The following is a 26,388-nucleotide window of genomic DNA, read 5'->3' as shown; positions in this document are numbered from 1 at the left end:
GGGCGGGCCGATTGAAAAGGAGCCAATCAGCGGGCGCGAATGGCGGGAGAGAGGCCAATGGCGAGCGGCGGTAGTTTAAAGGTATTTAAGGGAGGGCGGTTTGAATTCAAACAGCCGCGGCGGCCGGAGGGAGCGGAGGCCGGGGGTGAGCGGCACGGCCGGGCTCGGCGGCGGGGGCGCGACCGTGCCCCCCGGGGCCTGGCCCGTGGGAGGCTGCGGGCGCAGGCTGGCGGCTGCGGGCCGGGGGCATGAGGCTGCGGGCCAGGCCGGGCCTGCCTTGGGGCCTCCCGGTGTTCGAAGGGGTGCGGGGTGGGGGGCGCGTTTTGGGGAAGAGCTCCGAGACGTACTGTTCCCTGTGGAACTGACCCCGCGCGCTCCGTCTCATCCGTAGGTTAAGCTATATGCAGCTCTTCTTTGCGGGCACTATGGACAAGAATACGAAAGAGAACCATTCTGGATATCCCAGTCGTGTTATGAAAGTAAGTGGCTTGTTAGATTAGGGGTGTATTTCTCCTGATCGCACAATAGCTACAGGCTTCAGACTCTCTGGTGATTATTAACTGTGCTAAATTACAAAAAGTGGGAAAACTGTCTCGAAACAACGATATCTGTGTGCAGGAAACAACTGCCAAATTTATCTTTTAGTAGTTTTGTCTTGGAGTTAACAGTGCCCAAGGCTATATTTTTTTAAATTGCTAATACTGGTATATCTTCAATTGGGAAGTCCTCCTAATATTTTAAATATAATCTAAGATCCTTTAAAGAGAGCAAGTGTGCATAGGCAACTTATTTCAAATATAGCTTCCAAAAGCAAGTATCGTGTTAATGTCACTACTCTCATGCCTGTGCAGGAGTACTCAAGATCACTCTGATTACATATTTTTGTATATAGAAAGCCAGGCACTTTCTCTTTATTTTAACTTAAAACCAATTATTTTTTAGATCAAGCTGTTAATACATCACTTTCAATGAAAGTAACCAGAATATTAAATAATATCTAGGGGAAGGGAGAAGTACAGATTGTTACATAAGTACCATCAGAAGATTAAAATTGTGAGAAACTATTTGTTAGCATTTGAACTTGATTGTAGGCAAAGTATCCTAAACCAACTAAAAATTTCTTAAATATAAGCCTAAACTACCTTCCCTTCCTGGAAGCCAAAGATTAAAAGTAGATAGATGAACCTTACTAAATAAACTTGCTTTGTTCTGCTGAACTGCTGCAGTGCAAGGTTTATCAAGATGAAGGGCATTAAAGGGGGCAATGACTCACAGCAGTGTCCGTTTTTATAGTATGGATCTGCTGTCTTACCACCTTTGGCTGATACGCTTCGGCTGTGTGTGGAAAAGTTCTTCTGCTAGCTATAAATAAGCATGCTATTGACAAGAAAAAGTTAGCAGTTTTCTACAATGTAGAAATTTAAGAATGTTTTTGTTCTTTAAACATAAGATCAGAATACCCTAACATCATCTGTGCTTTGTTTTTTTTTTTCGCTCTATTAAGCGGGGCCATAAAGGTTACAGTATGCTATTTCACAATTAATGTATAATCTTTTCTTTTTGCAGACTGCTAATCCCATCGGGGATGGCCCGAAACGTGTCCCTGTATCTCAGCCTTCTGCTCAGAGCCGGCTACTGAACAGTGGAATTCAAGCACAACGTGTTCTGTGTCCTTCAAACTTTCCCCAGCGAGTTCCTGTACAATCACAAAAATCTGTACTGTCAAACCAAAAACTGTCTAATAACCAGACAACGCAGCAGCCCCGACCAAAGCTTCTGGTCCAAGCAACTGCTAGGCCTCAAGTTCCAAGCAAGAACAGTGAAAAACCTCAACAGGTTCCAGCACCTGGTAATTCTGAAGATGATTTACGTGTATTTATACAGTTGTGACACTTGGGATACTTCTATGAAGTAGTATGCAGTGCAGAAAACCTAAAGCTGATGCTGATGATGTGGGACAGTCCTGTAGAGAAGTTGTGCTCCAAAACAGAATAAAAACACAGTAGCAGCACATACTTCAACTTAAATGTTACTGCACTGTCCTTGTTGCCAGGATTACCCATTTAAAGCCAATATGGTTGTCTAAAAATTTAGATGCTCACTAGTCAGCTGGGAGTTAATGTAATTGGCACTCATACATCACAGTTTTTCCAGTGTTCATGTTAATCTCTTATACACAAGAATACTACTTTTTTTTTTTTTGAGGGAAGCTTATTTTTTTTTAATTTAAGAAAGCTTTTACAATTACATTTTGAGAGCACTGGTAACTGCTGTGCGGCTTTGCCAAAAGTAAGGTATGCTAGGTTGTTTAAAATGCCATTGAATGTATTCTAAGAACTCCTTCAGATACTGCACAGAGGTTAGATTTGCTCCCATGCGAATTTTTGTATTGCGTTCACATGTCTGGTTCACAAAATTGATCTACTTCTGTATACATAGCAAAAAACTCTGAAGCAGAAAGCACCTCTAAACAGAAAAATGAAGAGACTGCTAAAAAGAAAAGTGAGGAGACTAAAAAGAAAAATGAAGAGACTAAAAAGTAAGTTGCATGCCTAAATTGTTCTAGCTAACTGAGTCCTGTTGGATTAGGCTTGTTTTTAACTTCTAGGACTGAGCTGAAGGCCACTTGAGTCCCTTGGTTCTGGAGACCAGTGGCCCTACACTTCACAGATAATTCCTGATAATTCTCAGGAACTTCCTTTGATCTCAAGAAAACTTTTGGCTAAATGAATAATGGCTCTTCCCATGAGAGAACACTGAGAGCCACTGCTCCAATTGCAAGATAGTACACTTGAAAACAAAGCTTCCTTCGTACGTGCAAGAGACTGGAGTCTAAGGCTGAAGTTAGATTTGTAGTACAGCTACCTTAAACAGTTCTGATGTGCACTAGTAATGTGTCTGTAGTGATTTGAAATGAGCCTGCCTTGGTGTACACAGCCTTGATTTTGTAGTAGGGTGGTTGATGTTAATATTTCAGTACATAAACTTTAGGAAGGAAGAGTGTTCAGAACTCTCCACGAAATCTTCAAGAGTATTTTATCCTCTTGGTGTTCTCTTGAAGACTAAAGTCTAGCTCAGATCACTAAGTATCTATTGAACAGGAATGTTATAGACTGTAAACCTAGGAGTCAAAGCCCACACAAGCTTTTGTAACTTTCTTTCTCCTCTTGCAGAAGGCAATGGTCTCTTGATGATTTTGAAATTGGTCGTCCTCTGGGAAAAGGAAAATTTGGAAATGTGTACCTGGCACGTGAAAAGCAGAGTAAATTTATTCTTGCACTGAAAGTGCTCTTTAAAACACAACTTGAGGAAGCTGGTGTAGAACATCAACTACGAAGAGAAGTTGAAATACAGTCTCATCTTAGGTAAAGTTTAATGACCAATTATACTGTCTGCTTCATTTGTGTTCAAATAAACAAAGTAACCTTGTTTATGATAACAGACCCTGTTGAAGAAAACAGAAGTTTATTTTTAAACACATGACACCTTGAAATTGCTAGTTAGGATTCTTGCCTTCCTGCACCAAGATTTACCTTTGTCTACCTTGCAGTGAAGTAAACTCTGGTAACAAATCTTCCTATTAAAAAAAAAAAAAAAAACAACAAAACAAAACAAGCAAACCCCACCTTGTCTACTGCTTGGATTTATGTGGGTAACTGCAATTTCTCAAGAGTCTGAGCTTGTTTCTGGTATTCTGCTTCCTGGAAAATAAGCTTGACTTGCTGAAGAAATTAGTTTTCTTAAAGTGTTTAAGCTTAAATCCCAAACCTCATAAGAACTGGCACCTCCAGTGGCAACCTACCCTTCCAGCTGCTGTAGAAAGGCATGTTCAAGAAGATAGGAGTTATCCAAACTCTTAGCTAGCTGCTTGCTAGCAGGGAGTTTAAGATGCTGTTTTGATGAACACAATCTGTCTGCTACGAAGCTCTCAATGGATATGTCATGAGCTGAAGGAGTACGTACAAGATGAAGTTCCTATGCTTGCCTTGAAAGAGGGGAAGGCAGGAAAGGGAAATTAAAGTTACATGGACAAATACCTTGCTCAAAAGAGTATTTAAATCTTTTTGCAGGCACCCCAACATTCTCAGATTATATGGCTACTTCCATGATGTTACAAGAGTCTACCTTATTCTAGAGTATGCACCTCGTGGAGAAGTCTACAAAGAACTTCAGAAGTTTACCAAGTTTGATGAGCAAAGAACTGCTACTGTAGGTTGTTCTAACTTCTCATGTGTTACTTGCTCTTTGTATCTGGAATATCTGCAGCGTAAAGTTAGCTCTTCAGATAAAGTTCTGTATTCTGCTGTGTGAAAGATTCCTTAGATGCTAGTTTCCTTGTGCACTTGAAACAAGGACTAAGTTGGGAAGACAAATTACTGCACAGCACTAAAATAATCATGTTCTGCGTTGCTTAATATTGCAAGTGCTTGGTCACTTCAAGCAGAGCCTTTATTGACTTCAAGGGTTTAAGGAATAATTGCTCTAACTTAAACTACTAATTATGCCTAGAAAAGGCTATACTGTAGCCAGATAAGCTAGAATGATAATGTCTTTATACTTTAAAAATTTGTTCTCTTTCTAAATACAGTACATCACAGAACTAGCAGATGCTCTATCATACTGTCATTCAAAGAGTGTGATTCACAGAGACATCAAGCCAGAAAACTTGCTGCTTGGCTCAAATGGAGAATTAAAAATTGCTGACTTCGGATGGTCTGTGCATGCTCCGTCTTCTAGGTGAGAATGCAATATAGATCTTATGTAGAGAAATACTTCTGTAGCTTTCTTGTCACAGTTATAGTTGTGGAATGGAGGTAAATGTGAATTTCCTAAAACACTGGCTGAAAAAAATCCTTTAAGAACTGGGGCACTACAGCAAAGATCTTAATAGTCAACTGATGTAGCAGAGAAAAGCGCTGTTCTGTTTTTTCAACTTGTATAGTTCAAAACTTGCTGAACATGACACAAGTGAAGAAGGTTAGCGTACTGCTGTAGGGTTATAGTGGCCACTGTGCTGACAGACCACACTTGTGTTCAAACTAGCAATATACTTGAATTGCACCTGACAAAGCAGATGTTTTATCTTAAGGAAGACTGCATTTGATCTAGCAAGTGGGATGAAAAAAGGAGGGACAAGACTGGTAGCAGTGACTGAGATGCTTTAAAGCAAAAGTGAAAAATTACTGCTGGCACTTCTTTACCAGGTATTCCGGTGGTGCTGAGTCTGTCCAGGGTAGACTGCACTGAGGTATAGCTGATTGCCAGCACTGGCTTCTGTTTGGGTCTTGAAATAGATCTTATAATTGTAGCAGTTGGTAAATGATTAACTGAGACTTTTCTGCAGGAGAACAACTCTCTGTGGGACACTTGATTACTTGCCTCCTGAAATGATTGAGGGAAGAACGCATGATGAAAAGGTGGATATTTGGAGCCTGGGAGTTCTGTGCTATGAGTTCCTTGTAGGGAAGCCACCTTTTGAAGCAGAAACATATCAGGAAACCTACAGAGCTATTTCCAGGGTATGTGTCAACACTTATTTAGATTAGCTGAATTGTGCTGCCTTTCAGTTCTGTTGTCTTATTGAAGCTTAACAAGTGGTCATTTTGAAGAAAGGTGTCTATTATAACTAGAACTGTAGCAAGACATAATGATATGCATAAAACTAGATTCCCTAAAGCTGTCTTCAGTCATTAAGTAGAATAACTATAGGAGACCTGAAGATACCTTGCCTTACTTCCTTGATTCTGTTACTTCTGCCTTTCATAAAGCAACTAATCTTCTCCACATCTTTAATTTTCTCACTTATAAAACAAGTGTCTAACATTCAAGGTGTTGCTAAAAATACATGAGCTTAACTCTTCCTGTTGCATAACCTAGAAAGGTTCCAGCAAACTAATCTTGTTTGAAGTACAATGAAAAATACAGTAGCTTAACAAGGTTCTCACTGCTTGTGGAAGTTTTCATGAAATGAAATGATTTAATGTCATCTCAATAGGGCATAACGTGCATAGCCCACAAGGCTGACACAGCTTTCCTTTCTAGATCTACCTTGGAGGGTTGAGCCCTCTGTCTCTCTAGCTTGGTTATTGCCAAAGAACTTTTGCATTGTCTTTAGTGTCCTTCCTCTTCCTTAGGTGGAATTCAAGTTTCCTCCATTTGTAACAGAAGGTGCGAGGGATTTAATTTCAAAGCTTCTGAAGCATAACCCATTCCATCGACTGCCCCTGAAAGATGTACTACTTCATCCCTGGATTACAGCGAACTCTACGAAGATGCCCAACAGCAGAAAGAGTGATGTTGCTGCCCCATCCAGAACATAATCTTGGCGGGGGTAACTTCATGGGATCAACAAGAGGAGTCCTGTACTGTGACTACTGTAGTGCTTACAATATGAAAAGCAGGTCTTGGAATCTAATGGCAATTGGAATGCAAATCTTTGGGTTGGCAGTTGTCTTAAACTCTAATTGCAATGTAAAATTATTTGACTCTTAGCTGGAGGTTGTGGAATACTTAATATACTTGAAATCCAGTTACACGTGGACGAGGTTTGATGTAAGTATTAAGCTGTTCAGGGCTCTTATGATGTGGTCTGTCCTGGTAATGGTTCATTGTTGCAACAACAAGAGGAAGCTGTTGTTCTGGCTTATTGAACAGTGCAATATCCCGGAGATACCTGCCTCCTAACTTACTGGGTGGCTAAGGGTATCGTAACTGTGGTGTAATCTGAAACTGAGTGAGGTGAATGCATTTCTCAAAGTGTCCTAAAAATGATGTATGTGTTATTGTCTATTTTGTCTTAAATGTGAGTACTCTACTTTTTAAATAAAGACTTGTTATTTACTACCAGCAGCACAGCAAAGTTCCTTATGGCATTATCACCTCAACTGGCTATCTCTAACCACTTGTCTTTACCATTAGTACAGCTTGACTCCTTGTCTATGATCACAAAATAAATTTACTTCTTGCTTATGTCAAAAAAGAAGCCGGTATAAAGGTCTGGCTCAAAGTGGTGGCACTACAAACTAGGGGTGGTCACTGACTCTTCTACAATCACAACACAGGATGACAAGGTAAGTTTACATTGTGGGTTTTCTATAACCATTGAGACCTAGGCTGCTGTGGTTTTTTTTTTGTTTTTTAAATTTAATGCAGTTATTCATAGACAACATCATCTGAAAGCACGTCTAAGAGAGGTCTGGAAAGTACTGTTATCAAACAGGATATGTAACAAGAACTAATGTCAACATCTGGTGTTGTAAGCTGTTATTCCCTAAAATGGAGCAAGGGTCAGGCCACTCTTCACCAAAACATACCACCCAACTATCTTCCAGTAAAACACTTCAACCAAACTAAGAGAAAGCAGTTTATTGTATTTTCATTATAAGACTTTAAGGTCATCTTCACTATTTTACAAACCACTTTAAAAAAATGATCCTTTTACAAGCAAGGACTCTAGAATTGAAAATATATTATCAAATTAACTTAAAATATACTTTCCAAAAAAACTTAATCTAAACAAGCTGCCAGTAGTTTATACAACTCATCTTAATAGGCTATGTGAATTCTGATCATAATTTAAATGAAGCTCTATTTCTTTACTGCAAGAAGATTTCCAGTTAGTGCTGATGCCTTTTCATAACTTTTAGGAGCATTTGCTTTAAATTATTCCTGCTTTTTGAAAGTTGTTTTTTTTTTTTTTTGCTTTTTTGAAAAAGCAGCAGCTTGAATATTCCTCTTCTATTGACTTTAGGACAAAACACACTTATCAGAAGTGACTAAGTGAAGAAAACAAGGATGCCTCAGGATTATTCTGGAATTCTTTTGTTATCCTTGGTAATAGAACATTGCCCATAACTGATACAAAGAAAGCGGACATGTAGGAAAAAAAACCAACCCAAATACAGAAAGGCTTCTGTGAGCAGGAAAAAAAAAAAAGCCCAAGTAAACTTACTCTTAAGAAATACTGACTGCCTACGTGAAATCTGAAAGACTGCTGGTTCTGGAATGTGGTAGGGCATAGAAAGCTACAGTAGTGTTGGCTGCACATTGTCACACCATGGTAACCCTTCAACTGTTGTACAGATAGTGCAGTTCTTGACCACTCAGCAATAAGCTTCTATCTATGTATTTGGTATAATAATTGCTAGATTAGTGAAGGGTAAAGGCAGAGCTTCCTTAGGGGACAAGCTGACTTGAAACTTGTGTTCTAATTAGAGCTGGCTCAGAGAGCAGCAAGCTGAAGCTAGTACTCTGGACAAGCTGCAAGTTTAAGCAGCCATACAGCAACGCAGGCACAAAACAGGAACAATCCAGTCCACTTTTTTTTCAATAAACAGCTAGTCAAAAATGAACTTGACAGCCCTTCCTCCTGCACACCTGTGTACACGAAGCAGCAGACCATTGGCTCTGTATTTTAACAAGCAAGCTGAGCAGCTGTGCATGACAAAAGCTCCGATAGTGACACAGCTTACAGCTCCCACAGAAGCAGGCCCACCGCAAGGTTTTCTGTATGTCCTGCTCCTCAGGTTGCTATTTTGAGCAGTGTTTAACTATGTAATGCATCTTTCCCTTTACACCATGTATGGCTGTGTTTGTATGATACATCAAGCTTCTAGCATGTGTACCTGCTTGCTGCTGCAGCTGTTCCCATCTTCAGATACTGAACCTTCATCTGGGCTGACAGCAGAGCCCCCCTGAGACCAAGTCCTTGTCCTTTGTTTTCAGGTGGCAGTCTCTAGTATCAGCTTCCTTCCACAGGGCAGAGGAAGTAAGCTACACCTCTTTGTTTCCCCTGTCTTAGAGACAGCCTCTGATTAACCAAGGGGTAGTAATAACACAGATACAAGGGCATATGTGGCTGTGACTCATCTTCCTAGAGCACAAATTCTGCTCGCTCACTTGCAAGCCTCAGAGCATCCAGCTAGCCTACGGTCTGGACTTCCTTGAATGGGAAAGGAATTAATGTGCAATTTAATGTTCCAGCTGAGTGGAGCAGATAGGTTGCTCATAACAAAAATAAATGGCTTCATCCTCCTTCCCTTCCTTGGCCAACTCTCATCCTAACCATGTGACTCCTTCCTCTCAATTCACTAGATTTCAGAAGAAAAAAAAAAAAAAAACAAAAACCTTTCATCACCAGGGTAATTTCTTGCTGTTTTACTTTAATCAGATTCCTGTATGAACAGACCTGTGTCAGAGCCACCTTCGGGTAAGTGCAAGCACAAAGACAGAGAAAGACAATGTAGAAAGAGCAGACCTGGAAGGAGGAACAGGTCCAGAAGACTGATAGATCTGGCTTGAGCTATCTCACAGAACCACAGTCCTAAGTCTGAAACCCGGGTTTATCACAGAATGTTAGGCTGACTACCTAGTTCTGGGATCCAGTTTTTAGGTTAAGTGAAAGGTGGTATGTGAATATATGCACGTGCAACTACATTCTAAGAGGAATAGTATCCAAATAGGGAAATGAAAAGCACCTCTAAATGGTACATTCAACAGCCTGTCAGACAAAAGCACAGGAATTGCTCTTGAGGGCTCTGAATTGTAATGTCTGGACTTCAGGCGCAGATCTGAATTTCACTGACAGGAGCAGAAAGCTGCTAGGGTTTTCAAATAAAAATGTGTCTCCAGTACAAAGCCAGATCTCAATATATTAAAAACCCACAGATACCTCGCCTCTGACTTGATAATCTTTGGAATATGTTCTCATAGGAGGTAATTCTGGTTACACTGATTTCAGTAGACTCAGGATTCCTTCTGAGTCTACAGGCATAAAAATAAAAATTAAAAAAAAGGACTTTAGTAAGGCCAGTTCCTAGCCTATAAATAAATCACATTTTCAAACAATAAAATCTTGAAACGTGGAAGCACCACAAAGGAGCTGTAGTTTCAGGACAGTGCATCGCCTATTTTGGCTAAAACAATTATCACTGTGCAATAATTAAGTACACAGATACTTCCACTTAAGTTAGTTCAGCAGGTGTGTTGTACTGCAAGACTGGGATCACAATATATGCCTTTCACAGCAAAAGAAACACCCACCTACCTCCTTAGATTCCAATATATACACCCACCAAAAGAACTATTCTTATAGTAGGATATTGTTTATTCCACAGACTGTTAGGGAGAGAACCCTACTCTGTTTCCCAACTACAGAGTAATAAACTAATGCTGCCACTCTATTTTGACAAGAAGAAAAAAAAAAATAAGGCCCAAAAGGCTAGATTATAAAGACTTAAAACAGTGTGTTCTAAAGAGATTGCTCATTGTCAAGCATTTACATTATCATTTGCAGTGGAAACAAGATACCATTTTAACAGGTTTTTCTAAAGAAGATGTGGCAACACTGAAAGGAGGTAAGGACAGCACTTTTCACAGTGTAACATTTACCTGAAAGAACAAGGAAGAAATAAATTTAACAACCTGAAAAGCTACATGGATATAGAGCATTTTAAAAATTTGAGTAAAACCCAGTAAGAAATCATCATGGATTTGGAGCAGGAGGTTTGAAGAAACCAATCTTCCGGCAGTATCGGACAATAAACGGCACAGAAACTACAGTAATGCTGATTCGTACTGGAGCAAACAATTTGTGGATAGCATAGGCCAGCACAAATGTGCTTGTACCAGCAGCCATTTTAGATTGCAACGATGATTCACTGAAACCAAGTTTGACGAGAACTGTAGTCATATCCACACCACTGGGGAAAAAAGAAAACGAGATTTCTTTAGTTTATTTTAAGGTTGCACACTAAAAAATACAAAGTACTATTTTTTTCAGGGGAATTTAACATGGCATACTTCCAACTCTGGAATTTATGTTCAAATTTGATGTTAAATAATAAACCCAATGAATTATTTCACTAGTAACAGCTCAAGTTACTTCTTTAGCAAGAACACATGCAATGTTTTCAGATTCACTTTTTTTCCCCTAAATTGACAAGTTCCCTGTGAAGTCAACTATGTTCTTAGTTTTACAACCGTATAACTGCAGCATGTGCATGGAGATTACTCAGCCCCCATGCTCAGCCTCTGGAGATAAAATAATCTATTTCTCTACATTTGAATTTTAAAAGAGTCAGAAATTAGTGAATTTATGTTGGAAATTCATCTTCCCAAAATTTACAATAAAGTCCATTCTGTGTCTTGCCAAAATTTATCACATAAATGCAGGTCAACGCAAACCAAATAAGGAGCTGTTTTTAGCCTTAGGGGGTTCTAACAGAGGAGTACGAAGCTGTTAAAATGACAAGTATCTTATCTAAAATCTAGCAAGTGAAGGAAGTACTATGGATCTCAAATAAGCATTATCCACCAAATCCATTAATATTTTAATTCTCTGTAGACATAGCAGCTTTCATCAAGGTTTCCATGTTTGGAGTAATTTTCCAAAAGAAGTTGTTACTGTAACTTTCCCCCCTTCACTTGCCAGTATAGTATCTTGTAACTGGGAGTTAAATCATACCTGAAGGAAAAAAACTGCCATTGTCATCCTGTGCTATCATTTAGTAAATGAGAGAAATCAGGCACTCACACATTCCTACTTAAGTCAAGAGTAAGCAGCAGGGAGTGTTTTGAGACACAACGTGTTTCCCTGTCTCCTCAGTTGAAATACCTCATACTCGACAGACAGATCTGTAACCAACGCATTCCCAGCTACACAGACAATTTCCCACCTGACTCCTATATGGGTATCTACTATTTTCTTTTTTAATCTAATCTTGTTTTAGCGGCTGTTGCCTTCTGCAGTTCAACTGCAAAAACTGACTTCAATGTCCAGAAAAATAAATTTATCTCCAAGCTCCAGCACTTTTGTACGGCTCTATCTCTACAGACCATACTACTGTTTGAGAACAAAAGATACCTCTGCTGAACAAAAATAAGTTCTCTCATCTGGTTAGATACTCTGGTGCAGTCTCCACTCTGCTGTTTTTACCTCCCCACCATGGGTCATGAACTTGTGCAAAAAAGACCACATACACCTCCCATGTGTTATGGGGGATTAGATCAGTTTATGGATCCATCTATACTCAAAATTCAGAAGATTACCGTGTATAAATCAAACCAATATAGAGTACATTTCTCTTTCCAGAAATAAGTACAATGTAAGATATTTTTCTTGGCTAAACCATTACCTAGAGGCTACAGGCAACTGTACAAACCTCACCTTGACACAGCCAGGTAGAAGATTCCTAGAGATACTAATGAAATTCCAACATGGAACGAAACCCCTACAGCACCATATTCTTTAAAAACTTGTTTCAGCTGCTGGGTTTTTTTGAGTTTCTTGTTTTCACCACTGGGATCTGTGACTGCCTTTTTGGGGGATCCACCTGCATCCTAAAAAGAAAACAATTAAAAGTTGTTATTAGCATTAAGCGCAATATCACATTCCAGTCAGCTGAACCAATCTGAAATAATGAAAGAAGTGGCTTGCATACAGTGCTGTTCAGAATGCTTTGGGAAGAGGGTAACCTTTGCTTTTTCACATCAGGATAGCTCCCTTTTCCCAACAATTCATATCAAATCGAGGAACTGAGCTTGGTGTAAGTTCTTACACAATGCAAGCTTCATAATTAAAAAGCATTATTATAGTCCCAGTCTTCCATTTGATCCAAATGTGTGCCAAGGCACACCCACACAGATGCTTGAGAGACGAGACTGAGGTGCCAAAGAGATCTTTGCTTTCACCCACTGCTCAGCTTCATACAGTGGATTCCTGTAACACAGCTTTTTGTTCAAGAGCTAAGCAGCTGACGGCACTGGAAGCCTACACAACACCACACTGGTGCTGGCTTCCTAACAACTTAGTGATAGAAGAGGCCCAACATTTAAGTGCGTATAAATCACCTTCTGTAGATCAGCTGAAAAAAAAGGAAGAATGGGGGAACTCCTACTGTTGACAGCAACGAACAATACTGTTGCCACGGTGTAGACAGTAGCTACGTGGCATGACAAAGACATGCCAGTGCTGGTGTAAATAGCCTAACTTCACTGAAAGTGTTTGTCATAGTAAAATGTATTGACAATTTTTGTTCTGGGTAAATTTAAAGTGCAGAATTTCATACTAAAATACATCCCAAAGCAATCCAATAGTATAATGCAGGCAAAGAAAGGCATATGCACTGCTAGCAATAAGACAGCCCTCGAATACCTCCTCATACTTGGCATAGAAGAAATACTAACCGGAGAAAAAACGTTTCCAGAAAGACCTCAGGACATTTCTCTAATTAGTGAGCGGCTGCCAGGAAAGATTAGAAGAGTCCTTTCTTTCCAACTGAATTCAGCAGCAGTTGTGACAATGTGACAGCCAGACTAAAGGCCACTGCTGCCCACAGGACAGGTACAGCTACTGAGTGCCTGGCAACACTTTGTCCTACTGTAAACTGGGTTCAAGGTACACAAATTAGAAGAAAAATACTTTTGATTAATCCTTCGACTTGGCAAGACTGTAAATCAGGATACAAGACAGGCTCCTGGTAGGAGTTCATCATGGTAGGATGAACTCGCTTTAATCAGTGATTTTAACCACACCACCCCCCACATCCCCTCGAAACCTGTTTGCTGCCGTTTTTCTCTTTTTTAATCATAATTTGCATTACTTTGCATTTCATTTTGATAGGAAATCACACTGATACATAAATATGTATTTAGGGAATTGTGTAGCTCAACTTATTAGGATTGGTGCAGTTTTTAAGTTTTCAAACACAATGGATAATATTGGTTATTTTTTTAGCTCATGAGCCAAAGTAATATTTGAATAGAAACCAAAACTTGACTAAGAAAGAAAAGCATCCAGTGGGGAAAAAAAAATAAAAATCCCTTATTGCTTAAGCCAAGCAGTTTTAACAGTAGAAGATAAATGAGGAAAAAAATGTTCAAATACTTATCTTTTTAAGCAAGCTCATTAAGCAAAAGAATGGATTCATAGTTAGATAACCTAATTACTCTCAGCCACTGGAAGTAACTAGCTTCCATACACTGCTATACTACACGGCCGCTACTTCACCATGCTTCAGAACTCATTCCTCTTACCCCTCAGTTTTACCACAGGAAAGAGGGGGCAGGGGCGAGGTGGGAAGAATGCTGCTTTAACTCCCATTCTGTAAAATTTAAATACTGGGTGATGGAATGGATCTCACTGAACAAAATAGTCTCATAATACCTCCTGCCAAAAGCTGTCCTAACAATTCAATCAGCATCACATACTTAGCCAAGAAAACTCATTAATTCAACAGTGTGATTTTCTTAAAAGCCAAGTGCGGTTCGCACGGTATTTTAAGATTTAATAGCTTATAGTCAATTTTCCCTCCAAACAAAGATGATACAAGGGGCCAAATATGAAGATTTTCTTCAGACAGCTGCCACGAAAACGAGTGCTGACAAACTACAGAGACACATAAGCCTCAGAGGAACTCTGTGTCTTACAGTCACACTTGCAAAATGGATCACAAGGACCGAAAAATAGCTTGTTCTCATCATCCAAGTACATTTCAATTCACTCGTGCTCTCAGGCTCACGTGCCAGGCAATTTCTTAATGGTGTCGAAGCAAAATATTAAAAAAAGTACCATTTCAACAGATACTATTTGGACTACGCAGTATGGTCATGTCACGAATAATGTACAACTGAGCAATGAAAGCTACCTATTTTCCATGTAATTCTGCTACAATATTTCTGCTAGAAAGCCAATTTTATTCACATAATTTGGCAGAGATTCAGCTTCTGGCTGAACTAAGGCATGAAAACAAATCTGAAACATCACGGTATGTTTTGTAATGAGGCTACAGAACTTAACCTGAAAATTAAGCTGTAAATGAGGCTTTGTACAGAAAGCTCACATTCATGGTCTTGGTGCAAGCAGGTGTAAAGAAAGTCTCTGCCTCCTACAGAAATCCAGCACAAACATGATTTAAAAATCTACTCCAGTGTAAACAGCAGTTACATGTGAGGCCTTCATTTGCTTTTCTCCCCGGGTCAATTCAAATTTAAAACCAAAACAATGAACGGTAAAAATTAATTAAAATTTTACCTTCCCCATCTCCAAAAAATCAGCTGAATGTGGAACGCACGGTAAAACACGTCAGTGCCGGGGTGCATGCTCGCAGTTAATCTCTCGGCTAAGGAGAGGGCGCAGAGCCAGGGACGGCACCTCTCTGCCGCTGCCACCCGCTGCCACTTGCGGGGGCTGAAACCCACGGCACTTCGATAAAACCCTTTCGGCCACGGCCACCGGGCACAGCCGGGCTTCTCTGTGACAACCTGAATTACTGAAACCCCTCCTTTTTTTTTTTTTTTTTTTTTTAAATTCTTCTTGACTCACCCGAAGGGCTCAAACTCTGCAGCCTCCAGGGAAAACACACACACCACACCGCAGCCCCCACCGCTGAGGCGGTGCAGAGCGGCCGCAGCCCTTATCTTGACAACCCCCTCCAAAAACCGGATAACAATTCCCGGCCTGGACAATCTGTGCTTTAACCACGAACATGGTTCGTGGTTCGAACATGGAAGATGTCTCCCCACCAAGACATCTTCCTCCAGGCCGCGTCCCCCTCCCGCCCCCAATACCTTAGCGGAGGTGCCGGCGGCCGATCGCAGCGTTACCAGAGGCAGCGACGGGCTGAAACCGGTCCGGCCGAGGCGGGGACCGCAACAGAGGGCGCGGGGGAGGGTGACGAGCGGGAAGGGGCCGCGCGGGACCGCCGGCGGCCGCGGCGGGCCCAGGCGCAGCAGGCGGTACATAGCAACGGCGCGACGACGGCGCAGCCCCGACTGTGCGCGCCGAGCGGGGCGGGCAACCAGACCTGACAAGCCGAACACCAAGCCCCGCCCGCCGCCGGGCGGGCTGGGCGGTGCAGGCGTTGCTGCCCGCGTTTAATCTGAGGAGAAGTGGTTCAAATGTCATGGCTGCTGCTGTGTTTATTTAATTACTGACTTCATCTGAAAGAGCTCTAGTAATTGGCCAAGGCTTCGTGGTACAGGGCAGAGTGCAAACGCAGAGCTTTACCAGTCCCAGAAGAGTTCATAGCAACTGGGTTTCCAGGCCCGAAGGGTTCATATAAACTAATTTTCCAGGCCCAAAAGAGTCCATAGCAACTCATTTTCCAAGCTCAAAGAGTTCATTCTCATTTATTGGAAACGAGATGAGAAGTCTTCCAACACACACTACGAAGGTCTGGCATTTATAGCCTTGTTTCTGTGTTAAAACTGCAACAAAAAATGTAGGAATTAGAAATACCGTTGAAAAATAACATCGCTGTGGGAGAATTGCAGCTGGTGGAGGGGGTGGGGGTGGTGGTGGTGGGGATATTCCTGGCAGGTGAATCCCAGTGCCCTGGGGAGCTCTATTTCGACAGCAGTGCTTCGGTTGACGGGAAAGATCTGGCCACACTGGGTCAGTGCATAACTCGGGTGATTTCCAGACCTTTTGTGCCGTTTGTGCTACTGAACGTGGTTTAATATCTGCAAGCTGACTGCTACCCAGCACAGTGCCGAGGCTTTTCATAACTGCAACTACTGCAGCTTTCTGAAATGGTGGCTCCTTGCCATCGCGGACAAGGCTGCTCACCGCGGGGGGAGGCTAAATATTGCACAGCTTTATTAATGTCCTGAAACAATGCACCTGAATGTGAAGCTCCGGCAATAAAATACTTCTGTTTTCCTGGTTGCTACGCCTTTCTTCTTCAGGCGCGTTGTTGTTTTTACAGTGAGGCAAGTGTGCAGGGCTGAGTACAACAGGAGAACCGTGTGGGATAAATAGGAGGTTTTCACTCCGGAAGAGCTTGCAGTTCAAGAGCACGAGCTGGAACTGCACAGGACAACACTGAATGGTACCACGCTGAAACGGCATGGTGAGCCGCTCTTGTTAAGTGCAATGCGCCACAGAACAGATGGGTTTCAAGGAGTATCTTGGAGGAAGAGAGAGAGAGCTTTACATGCATTAAAACAGAGTCTGTTCTGGGCACAACAAATAGCACTGCCAGTTCCAGGGTTTTACACTTCAGCTCTTGCTTCATAAATCTAGTCTCTTTCTGAATGCTTTGTAGAAGAATAGTTTCTCAGAACACAATTTCACATATTTATTGTGTTCATGTATTTATTATGTTTCTTACTGTTCCAAAGCAATTTGCTGATGTGTTTTCAGTGACTATTTATACACCAGCACTAGCTGAGTAGACAGATGGTATTAAGATGGCAATGCTCTAATCATAGCACGCTACAGTTTTGTCATTTTTTTTTCTAAATTATAAAAAAACACAGGAGTTAATTCTGGTCTCAGTAAATGAGATGTCAGTCAAGTTCCACTGGCATGGACTGTCACTGGGCTCTGCACACATGCACTGCACACTTCCCGGTGTTTGTCTGGCAGACTCGTTAGAGCCATTGCATGGTAGAGAACACAGAGCTGCTCTCCTGTGGCACATGTGTTATGCTGCTGCTAGATGTGTAGAAATCCTGGGCAAGTGGAGAAAAGAGCAAGAGGTCAGTTAATGAGGCATTAAAGCATTAGGGTTAACAGTTTCCAATGTACAGTCTGGTTGTCTGTTGTCTCCAGAATCTCAGTGGGAGATTTCACTTAGAATCAGGAAGGAACAATACCATAAACATCAAACACAAAGCTTGTGGAAGGGTTGGAAGACTTGTCCTGTGAGAAGCGGCTAAGGACTTTGAGCTTGTCTAGGTTGGAGGAAAGGAGGCTGAGGGACGACCTCATTGCTCTCTAGAGCTTCCTGAGGATGTGAAATGGTGAGGGAGGTGCTTATCTCTTCTCCCTCTTATCCAGTGATAGCACTCATGGGAATGGTTCAAAGCTGCACCAGGGGAGGTTTAGACTGGACATGAGGAAGCATTTCTTTACCGAGAGGGTGGTCAGACACTGGAACAGGCTTCCTAGACAGGTGGCCAAGGCCCCAAGCCTGTCAGTGTTTAAGAGGCATTTGGACGATGCCCTTAATAACATGCTTTACCTTTTGGTCAGCCCTGAATGGGTCAGGCAGTTGGACCAGATGATCACTGTAGGTCCCTTCCAACTGAAATAGTCTATAATTCTATTCTATATATGCTCATTGAAATACAAGCAAACACTCAGGCTTAAGATACCTTAATGTGAGGATAGTTTACAAGTGCAGAGGAAAAGACATTAGCTCTATCCTGCTCACTGTAACTATGACAAAGGGGTACAGCTTTCAAAGACAGCTCAAGAAAATATTTCTGTACAAACACACATTTGTGTTATCCTGGGTGCGCAGGTCCCTCTGTAATACGTACAACAATGGTTACTCCTTGCATGTCACTATATTTACCTCTTGTTGCCTGCAATAGTAGGACTTGGGGCCATCTTCCATTTGCAAATTCTACCAAGTTGTTATTTACAGCCTGAAATCTTCAGGCATTGCCAGGACACCTGGAATCTTACCTATAAACCTGGACGTACAAGTGATCCTGATGGTGCAGCTGACAGGCAACTTGACAAGTAAGGAGTTAAAGAAAAGACTGGTGAGCCTGAGAATTCACTTGCAATTCATGTGGCTGTGTGGAGAACAAGACTTTAGGCCTAACAAAGAACACAAAGAACTGCCTTGAACTTGTATTTCCTAGCTGTTAACACACCAAAGCCCATGGGAGGACCTGAGGTGGTGTCCCCCAGAGTGAGCACCATAGCAGTTGAATGTGAAGGAGAGATTCACTTTTTGGTTACTGAATTTCTCTATTGCATTCATACAGTGCATTTACCTTTCATGCAAATAGGGGTGATTGCTATTGTTAGTGAGCAGAACTGACCAGCAATTTTCATTTTCCTAAAATTAACTCAAATTGTCCTATTGCTCTTTGATAATTAGAATATCAGTCTTCATAATACATCTATTTTTCAAGCAATACCTTAATAATTTATCTTAAGTAAATATACTTATTTCTCTGTCATTCATTTTCTCACAAGCACTCATGTATTACAATGTTTTTGTATCTATAGTAAATAGAAGATAAACTGAAAAAATGGATGGTACAAATGCTAAAATATTTACAGATCTCCAAAGTGTGTCCAGCAGTCCTGAAACAAGACCATGATGTGTCGAGATGTGAACCCCATATCAAGATGGCTGAGGGATCTATTGTTTAAAAATAGACTGAGAATGATGATGCACTTCATCTACCACATTTGTGTCCTGCCTGCACCACTGCTTCATCTCTCAGCCTGTTGCTATGTACATTTACTATTGTTTTTCTTTTGCAATTTTCCAACAGCCAACACAGTTTTGTGGTATTTATGTTATTATTGCATTGTTATTGTTTATCATCAGTAAGAGTAAAGCTGGGAATTAAGGTGAGAGATTGCCAAATAGGCAGTAAGTAAAACATCACCGGAAGGTGCATTTGGATTTCAGTGAAGCAAAGACTTTTCCATAATTTTCCAGAAATGTTTTTCATGCTTTTATCAGAACATTTTTAATTAAGTACTATAGGGGATACTCTTTATGAAGACATCTATTATAAACCCCTTACGTGACACTTAGCCTTCCATGATGTGACTTTTTGAAGTGAAAATCTCTCTTGGTTTCACAGCGCTGTAGGAACAGTGATGGAACTGAAGTATGCTATAACATGCAGTTTCTGTAACTAGAAATCCATGTTGCAGAATTGTTCAATCTGTGGTTTGCCAACAGCGCGAGCTGAGTACTGCCATTGATGCTTCTGGGACCCTGCAGTCAGCTAGTTCAGGAGTTAACTTCATTTGTAAGGATAAATGTGATTAGTAATTCAGTAACAGCTTACTTTTAGTAATGTCTTAATCAAACTGCAATGTTTTGTTGGTGGGGAAATCTTAGAAGTCTTCCAAGTTTTATAAATTGCATGAGAGCAAATTCATTACACGTTTTTAAAATCATTTAATCTACAAATAATTCAGGGATCGTGAATGTGGTAGTTCCAAAATATAATGCCTTCTAGTGGGCAAGTAGGAATTGGTTCCTGTATGAGAGTGGGAGGCAATTGCTTATACGTGATGGAAGCTGTATCGTGTAGTGTTACTACAAATGTAGTAATGCCATGTACATAAATATAATGAGAGAAGATGGGAACTGATCATGAACCTCATTCAGAAAAGAAGCTAAGGTGAATTTTTTTTACATTATAGTAAATTAAGGGCATGGCATGTGAACTAGAGTTTTAAGTGACCCAGTTATTTAGTACATTGGCTTTTTCACATCATGTTCCAAGGTTGCTTAAATTATGAAGATGAGATAGTGTGGGTAGTTGATGAGATGAACGTGAATTAAAATTATATCAGGAAAGGACTATCTGGAAATTTTCTTTCCTTGAAATTAAAATTTGTATCTATGCAAAGAATAACACAGTGCCTGTTTATTATTTGAGGAATTCATATGCAGTTTATAAACATGTTTAGTAGACAATTTCAGTGTCATGAATGCTGGAGTACATACAGTTAGCTTGCAGGGACATCTTCCTTCTCTAGCAAAAACAGTGGAAAATCATTAAAACTCCGTAACTTCTGTTCAATGGGACAACACTAGGATATGTGTTCCCAATATTTGGCTAGGATAGCCAAATCCAGAGGAAGCCAGCCAGACATTTTTGTATGAGAGAGGAACTTAGGGTGAGAAAAATCTCCAACTAAGACAGAAAAGAAGGAATGGTTTGCTTTATTTACCTGCAAATTTTTGAAGAATGGGGCTGTGTGACCTTGTTTCGTTCCAGTGCTGTGGAGATGTGTGGGAACTTCCATTGCAGAGCTCTGGTTGTCCAAGCAAGGGGAACTACGGCTTCAATCCAAATCCTTCTAAAAGTGAATTTGGCAATTTATGTGATGACTTTTGTGGGAGCCTCTGCACAAAGATGAATTTCACCTACTAAGCAGATCTTGCTCTTTGCTATTGACTCCCTAGTCTTGTTGAGCAAAATGGGTTTTAAAATAAAATTAGAAGAAAATAGAAGTGAAAGCATCCAAATTGTTTGTATTTATGTGAGCCACTGATGATTTCATATACCCATCATTCGTACGCATGTGGGTGAGCAGGTTGTCCCTGTTGAGCAGTGAAGGTCCCTCTCTGTTTCATGGAGGAAGCGTAGTTCTTTCAGGATCTTTGTGCCTCAGTTGATACAACAAGTCAGCAGCATTAATTCTACTCTCCACAAGAGTCCTCTCCAGTAATCTGATGAGACATTTTTTTCATTTGTATGGTGTGATGTATAGCCATTTGGGTGTGTGAGTGAAAATCACATCCAATGTCTCCTGCTGGGTGTGAGATTGATAGCCCCAGCAAAGAAAGAAGGTTATTTGTTCACGGAACAGATAAGCTACAGGGACTGGCAGCAGAAGCAGCTTCCTTGGCACCCACTAACATAGAATCATAGAATGGTTTGGGTTGGAAGGGACCTTTAAAGCCCATCCAGTCCAACCCCCCTGCACGGAGCAGGGACATCTCCAGCCAGATCAGGTTGCTCAGAGCCCCATCCAACCTGGCCTTCAGTGTTTCCAGGGATGGGTCATCCACCGCCTCTCTGGGCAACCTGGGCCAGTGTTTCATCACCCTCATTGTAAAAAAAAATTTCCTGATGTCTAGTCTGAATCTACCTCCCTCTATTTTAAAACCATTACCCCTTGTCCTGTCACAGCAGGCCCTGCTGAAGAGTTTCTCTCTTTCTTGTGGGCCCCCTTTAGGTACTGGTCTTTCTGGAGCCTCCTCTTCTCCAGGCTGAACAGCCCCAACTCTCTCAGCCTGTACTCACAGGAGAGGTGCTCCAACTCAGTCTCCATGTCCAAACATCTCTTGGCTTTTTTGCCCTGTCTCCATGCAGTAATGCTGCCACTGAAGACACACACAACTTACTTCATAGAAGTCACTGGCTGTTCTCACCTTTCAGTAACGGTTAACCTGGGTGACACCTGAAGCAGCAATAATTGCTGCACCCACTGCCAGTTCCTTGCGACATGTTATCATGCACTCGTTCACAGTTTGGAAGACAGGCTTTAACATTTAACTCAAGCCACCTTTTTTAGTATCCAGCAAAGTTTCTGTTCCTCATATCTGTGAAGAAGTTACCATCTTCTGCCCTTAAACTGATATTTATTTTGCAGTGAAGTGCAAACAATTCATCCAGGTACCTGGGCTTTGGCATTTGGGTAAGATTTCAGCTGGCTGTTTAGTTTATCATTCAGTGCAGCCCACTCTGAGGAGAGGTGCCTGCTTTAGACCTTTACCTCTGGAAAAGAGCTATCAGACTTTTAAAATGGATTAAGTCAGCTAGCTCAGCGAAAGTACAGTGTCTCGTGCTGATGAGTGTAACAGAGAGGGACGCAAGATGATGCTGTCTAGCGATTTTAAAAAAAAAATGTCTACTGCAATTAAAATGGGTGAATTGTTATTTTGAGAAGTGAAAAATTATGGGGTCAAATTTGGAAGCTGAATATTTAAACTGCTTTGCCTGCTCAAGTTGTTCTATACCTCTTCTGATTCCCATGGACATTCAAATCTGCAAAGACTCCTTTAGATTTGCTTTTTGATTTGTCTTGTTACTGTACTGGTCATAATTGAGCTTCATGAGCACTTTGGAAAAATTAGGCAAGAGATATATTTTGAGTTTGTTTTTTAAATGTTCAGCAATTTCAAATTGTTTTCGCAAATAAAAAAGCCAGTTGTCCTCTTCCCCTCCAGGCTTAAAAGCTATGTAAATAGTTGATAACATTCTGTTGTAGTGGCCCATGACTCAGATTCTCAATACAGATTTTCCTACCCTTTGCTCCTTACCAATATTGCTATAAAGCAAATTGTCAGCCTATTTAGACAAAATAAGTAACAGCCAAGGCCAGATTCCCTCTTTTCTGCCTCTCACTGCATAATGCCATAATGAGATTCTGGCCGAACAGCTCAGTGCCATGCAGTATTCAATCTGCAGTGTACTCAGAAAAGGCTGATGTGGATGACTAAATACAGTCATTAGCCCTTGTTTGTACGAGGTTACTGGAAATTGTTCCCACATCTTTCAGCTGGTTGTGCTGCTGCGCTGGGACACATCCTTTCAAAGGGAGTGACGCACCCGGTCTGTACTCTAATACATGTGAGTTGCCTTGCAGCTCTTGGATATACACCTTGAGTTTGCTAAAGAGGTTCTGAGGTGACTGGCCATAAAGAAAAAAACCTTTCTTGAACTTCCTTAAAAGCATGGGTGAAGGGGCCAAGGTGGTCCGTAACTCCTGCCTGCTCCGCAGAGCCAGCGCTCAGGAGCAGAGCAACAAGAGAGCCTTTTGCAGAAGGGTGGGTCCCCATGTTTGTACCTGGTCTCGGTTCTTGCATCAGAAGAATTGCATCAATAAGCTTCCCGAGACTTAGCTTCAGGTCTAAGGAGCAGGTGCAGGAGGAGAGCATGCCTTCGTTTGGCGTCTTCTCTTTTTTTCTCAGCCAGAATTTGAGATACACCCCAAATTGTAACTACTTTAAATGACCAAACCTTAAATAATAATAATCTTACTTGCATTGATAGAAGCATTTAATAGAAGCGACTAGCTGACAATATGAGCCCATAACTAGGGAGCATTGTAGGTTACAAACCACAGTCAAAGGCAGCCTGTTGGTCCGCTGACCTTTCTAACAAGCCCCATCAATGGGGAATATTCTTTTAAAGCATCTAACCTATCGCTTATAAAAGATTCATGTAATATTTTCAAGTGTGATTTGGTAAAGTAGGACCACTGTAAATAGAGTAATTCTGTATAGGGTTGTCAGCTTTTAGCTCTTACGAAACAAGGAGCCTTTTCTTGGGCGCTGGGCATGTGACCACCCTGTTACTGGCCATATTACTCGTGTCATGGTACTGTACCTGGCGCTGATTTTGCATTATGGTGATGCTTGTACGATCTCAGTAGGAGAAAAGAAAAGAGTTTGTTTTCTTTGGCTCTGGGCATGTGATCACCTTGTGACTTGTCATGTTCTTGTGACACTGGTTAGCTGGCACAGGCACCCATCCATCACGAGCCAACGAGTGTGAACGCAGATATTCTCTCCGTATGAGTGAAATCTTTTAACATGTCTGGCAGCTGTTGCTTGAGAGCAGGCATTGTAGGGGCTTGTTTGGGACCAGAGTCCAATGTATAAAGACTTTCTTTGGCAAATTATCTGCAATAGCAAGAAGGCAGAATGGAGGGATGTTGTTTGTTCTCTGATGGCTATTCCTCCCCTGCCAAGCACATGCCTTACAAAGTTTAGTCAATGGATGGCACTGCTGACTTTTCACAGCTAGGCTGGTTTTGAGAACTGGCTTGTGCAATGCATCTATGACTCATTGTTCAGTTTAAACCATGTCTGAAAACTTGCTATTGCAAAGTGGTTACTTCAGTGGTAGTCATGCAGCCAGCTCCCCTGGAACAAAGAGGTTGCAGATGTTGTGGGCCATTGAGGAGCTCTGTCAGGGAAATGTAGCTGAGACCCCGGCCAGTCCTCATTCAACAGGCCCTAGTTCTCCTTAGGAAAAAGGCTTGCTGTGCCTCATCCTGTGTAGGTCCAGAAAACAGAGTGGGATTGTTTTTACTGAGAAGGCCTACAGGTCATTTTACTGATAGGAACTCAGCCTGCTTGGGCTCTGAGATAACCAGGAGTCTTGTAGCTGTTCTGGGCTGAGCTGAGCTAATGAGCTCTGCTGAGAAAAAGCTGTATTATTTCAGGCTCAATGCCATGCTAATGTGATTACTTGATTTCTAATAAAACTTGGAGCCGCTGCCAAGTATGAACATATCTGCTGGGAACTAAATTGCTGAATGTTTTTTTTACTGCTGCAGAAGGTTCTTTACTTGTTCTTCAGATGTGCATCCAGGAGCCAAAATTTGCTTTCAAGGACCACTGTATGAAATCTGCTATAGTAGAAAGCCTGGAGGAAGGAGGACTCAGAGGTATCCTGAGCTCTAGGGACAGAGAGAGGAAAGCCATTCCCATTATTCATTATTTCTTGTTAATAATGAATAAGACATTCTTCATTATTTGTTATCCTGTGGGATAGTACATGAGAATTCACTTATTATTCATGGGTTTAGCAAGTTTATCTGTTTATTATAGACTGCTTCTCGCTTGAGCTCACTGAAGCAAATTCTTAATTACATACTTATAAACCCAGAGTTTGTAAAACGGGAGAGAAGAACAAGGAGATATAGTAATGGGAATTTCAATGGGGAATCAGAAAGGAGAGCTGAAAAATTGAAAACAGTAAGGATTTTGGATGTTCTACGAAGATTATTAAGCATTCAAAGAAAAGAAGAGACAGAAAAAAATGAAAGAGGAAGGTTAGAAGAAAAGCTGTCTATGAATAGATCCTCTTGTTCCAGAAGCCTGGATGAGTTTTAAAAAAATAACTTGATTCCAAAAGTTCCTAAAGAAACTCGACCTGATAACACTCTTTGTTTAGCTGGATGCAGTTAAGTGAAGTGAGTAGTGTTGCAGTAGTATAAAACTGACATAAATCCAAGAGTGATCTGTGCCTCAATGACCAGTCTGCCGTAGCAGCAGGTTCCGTTCTATGGAAACCCCAAGTGGTTTGCGTGGTACGTCATCCCCCACGTACTAATAGACATTTGCCTTTTAGAAATACTTTCAAGATAATTAAGAAAAATAATACATTGGTAGGCCATTTTGCTTCTAACTGGGGGTCAGACATATTGACCCCTTGCAAATCTGTAGGTTTTGCCAATATTCAGAAACAATCAGCGTCCTACGGTGCTATCTGCTGTGTTCTTAGGAGGGTCAGATTTTTAATGGGTGCAACACGCACCGCAGACAACCAAGATACAACGGTTTTTGGGAAGCTGCTCTGCTGCCAAAGTGCAACTGAATTTTGCTGGCCTGAAAATAAGGTATTTGTCATACAAAACCTAACTTTGCCCATTATTAGAAAAGCCTTCAGCTGCCTCTGACAGGACTGCAGGCAAAGTAATTGTACTGGAGAAAAAGATCTAACAATATACTTTGTCTGCTGAAAACTTCACTAGGTTACGCAGTTCTGTTTTGTACTGACTCATGAAGTAAATAAACAGCAGTGTTTATCAATTGCTGGTAACGGTCCATATGAATTCAGCCTTTTGATGCAGCCTTTGGGATTTGAATGTGTTCCTGGATAATGCTTGAACCCACAAACATTAGGCGTGTGGTTGTAAGCAGTTTCCATAGGAATAGCATTCAAAGCTGTTTAACGAATGAAAGAAAAATGAACACATCTTTTGTAGATTTTTATGCCAAAATAATTGATCCTAAAAGCTAGTGTGAAGCAGTTCACACACTGACACAATGGTGCACAGAGATGTTTAATTCTGCTTTTGTTGGGGGTTTCTATAAATCCTTGTGACAGGCAAACACTGTGCAGACAGAAGTTATATGAACATTTATAACTCTG

General features: G+C 41.1%; 2 protein-coding genes across 2 annotated transcripts; one reads left to right on the top strand and one right to left on the bottom strand.

Annotated features, from left to right (window-relative positions):
* The first annotated feature begins 44 nt into the window (after positions 1-44).
* AURKA (aurora kinase A) lies at positions 45-9,123 on the top strand. The gene is made up of 9 exons (XM_086761004.1): positions 45-81; positions 392-479; positions 1,567-1,849; positions 2,440-2,539; positions 3,174-3,365; positions 4,071-4,209; positions 4,589-4,737; positions 5,345-5,519; positions 6,135-9,123. The coding sequence occupies exons 2-9, from the start codon at positions 402-404 to the stop codon at positions 6,318-6,320; spliced, it is 1,302 nt and encodes a 433-aa protein (XP_086617130.1). The 5' UTR covers positions 45-81; positions 392-401; the 3' UTR covers positions 6,321-9,123.
* Positions 7,351-15,752, bottom strand: MIMS2 (mitochondrial inner membrane scaffold 2). The gene is made up of 3 exons (XM_086761005.1): positions 15,568-15,752; positions 12,167-12,339; positions 7,351-10,700 (listed from the first exon to the last, which is right to left on the bottom strand). Exons 1-3 carry the CDS (start codon positions 15,739-15,741, stop codon positions 10,484-10,486), a joined length of 564 nt encoding a protein of 187 aa, XP_086617131.1. The 5' UTR covers positions 15,742-15,752; the 3' UTR covers positions 7,351-10,483.
* Positions 15,753-26,388: the final 10,636 nt, after the last annotated feature.

Source organism: Chlamydotis macqueenii, chromosome 16 (genome assembly GCF_036417535.1).
Source record: "Chlamydotis macqueenii isolate bChlMac1 chromosome 16, bChlMac1.mat, whole genome shotgun sequence".
NCBI lineage: Eukaryota > Metazoa > Chordata > Aves > Otidiformes > Otididae > Chlamydotis > Chlamydotis macqueenii.
This window is presented reverse-complemented; position numbering and strand designations above follow the sequence as displayed.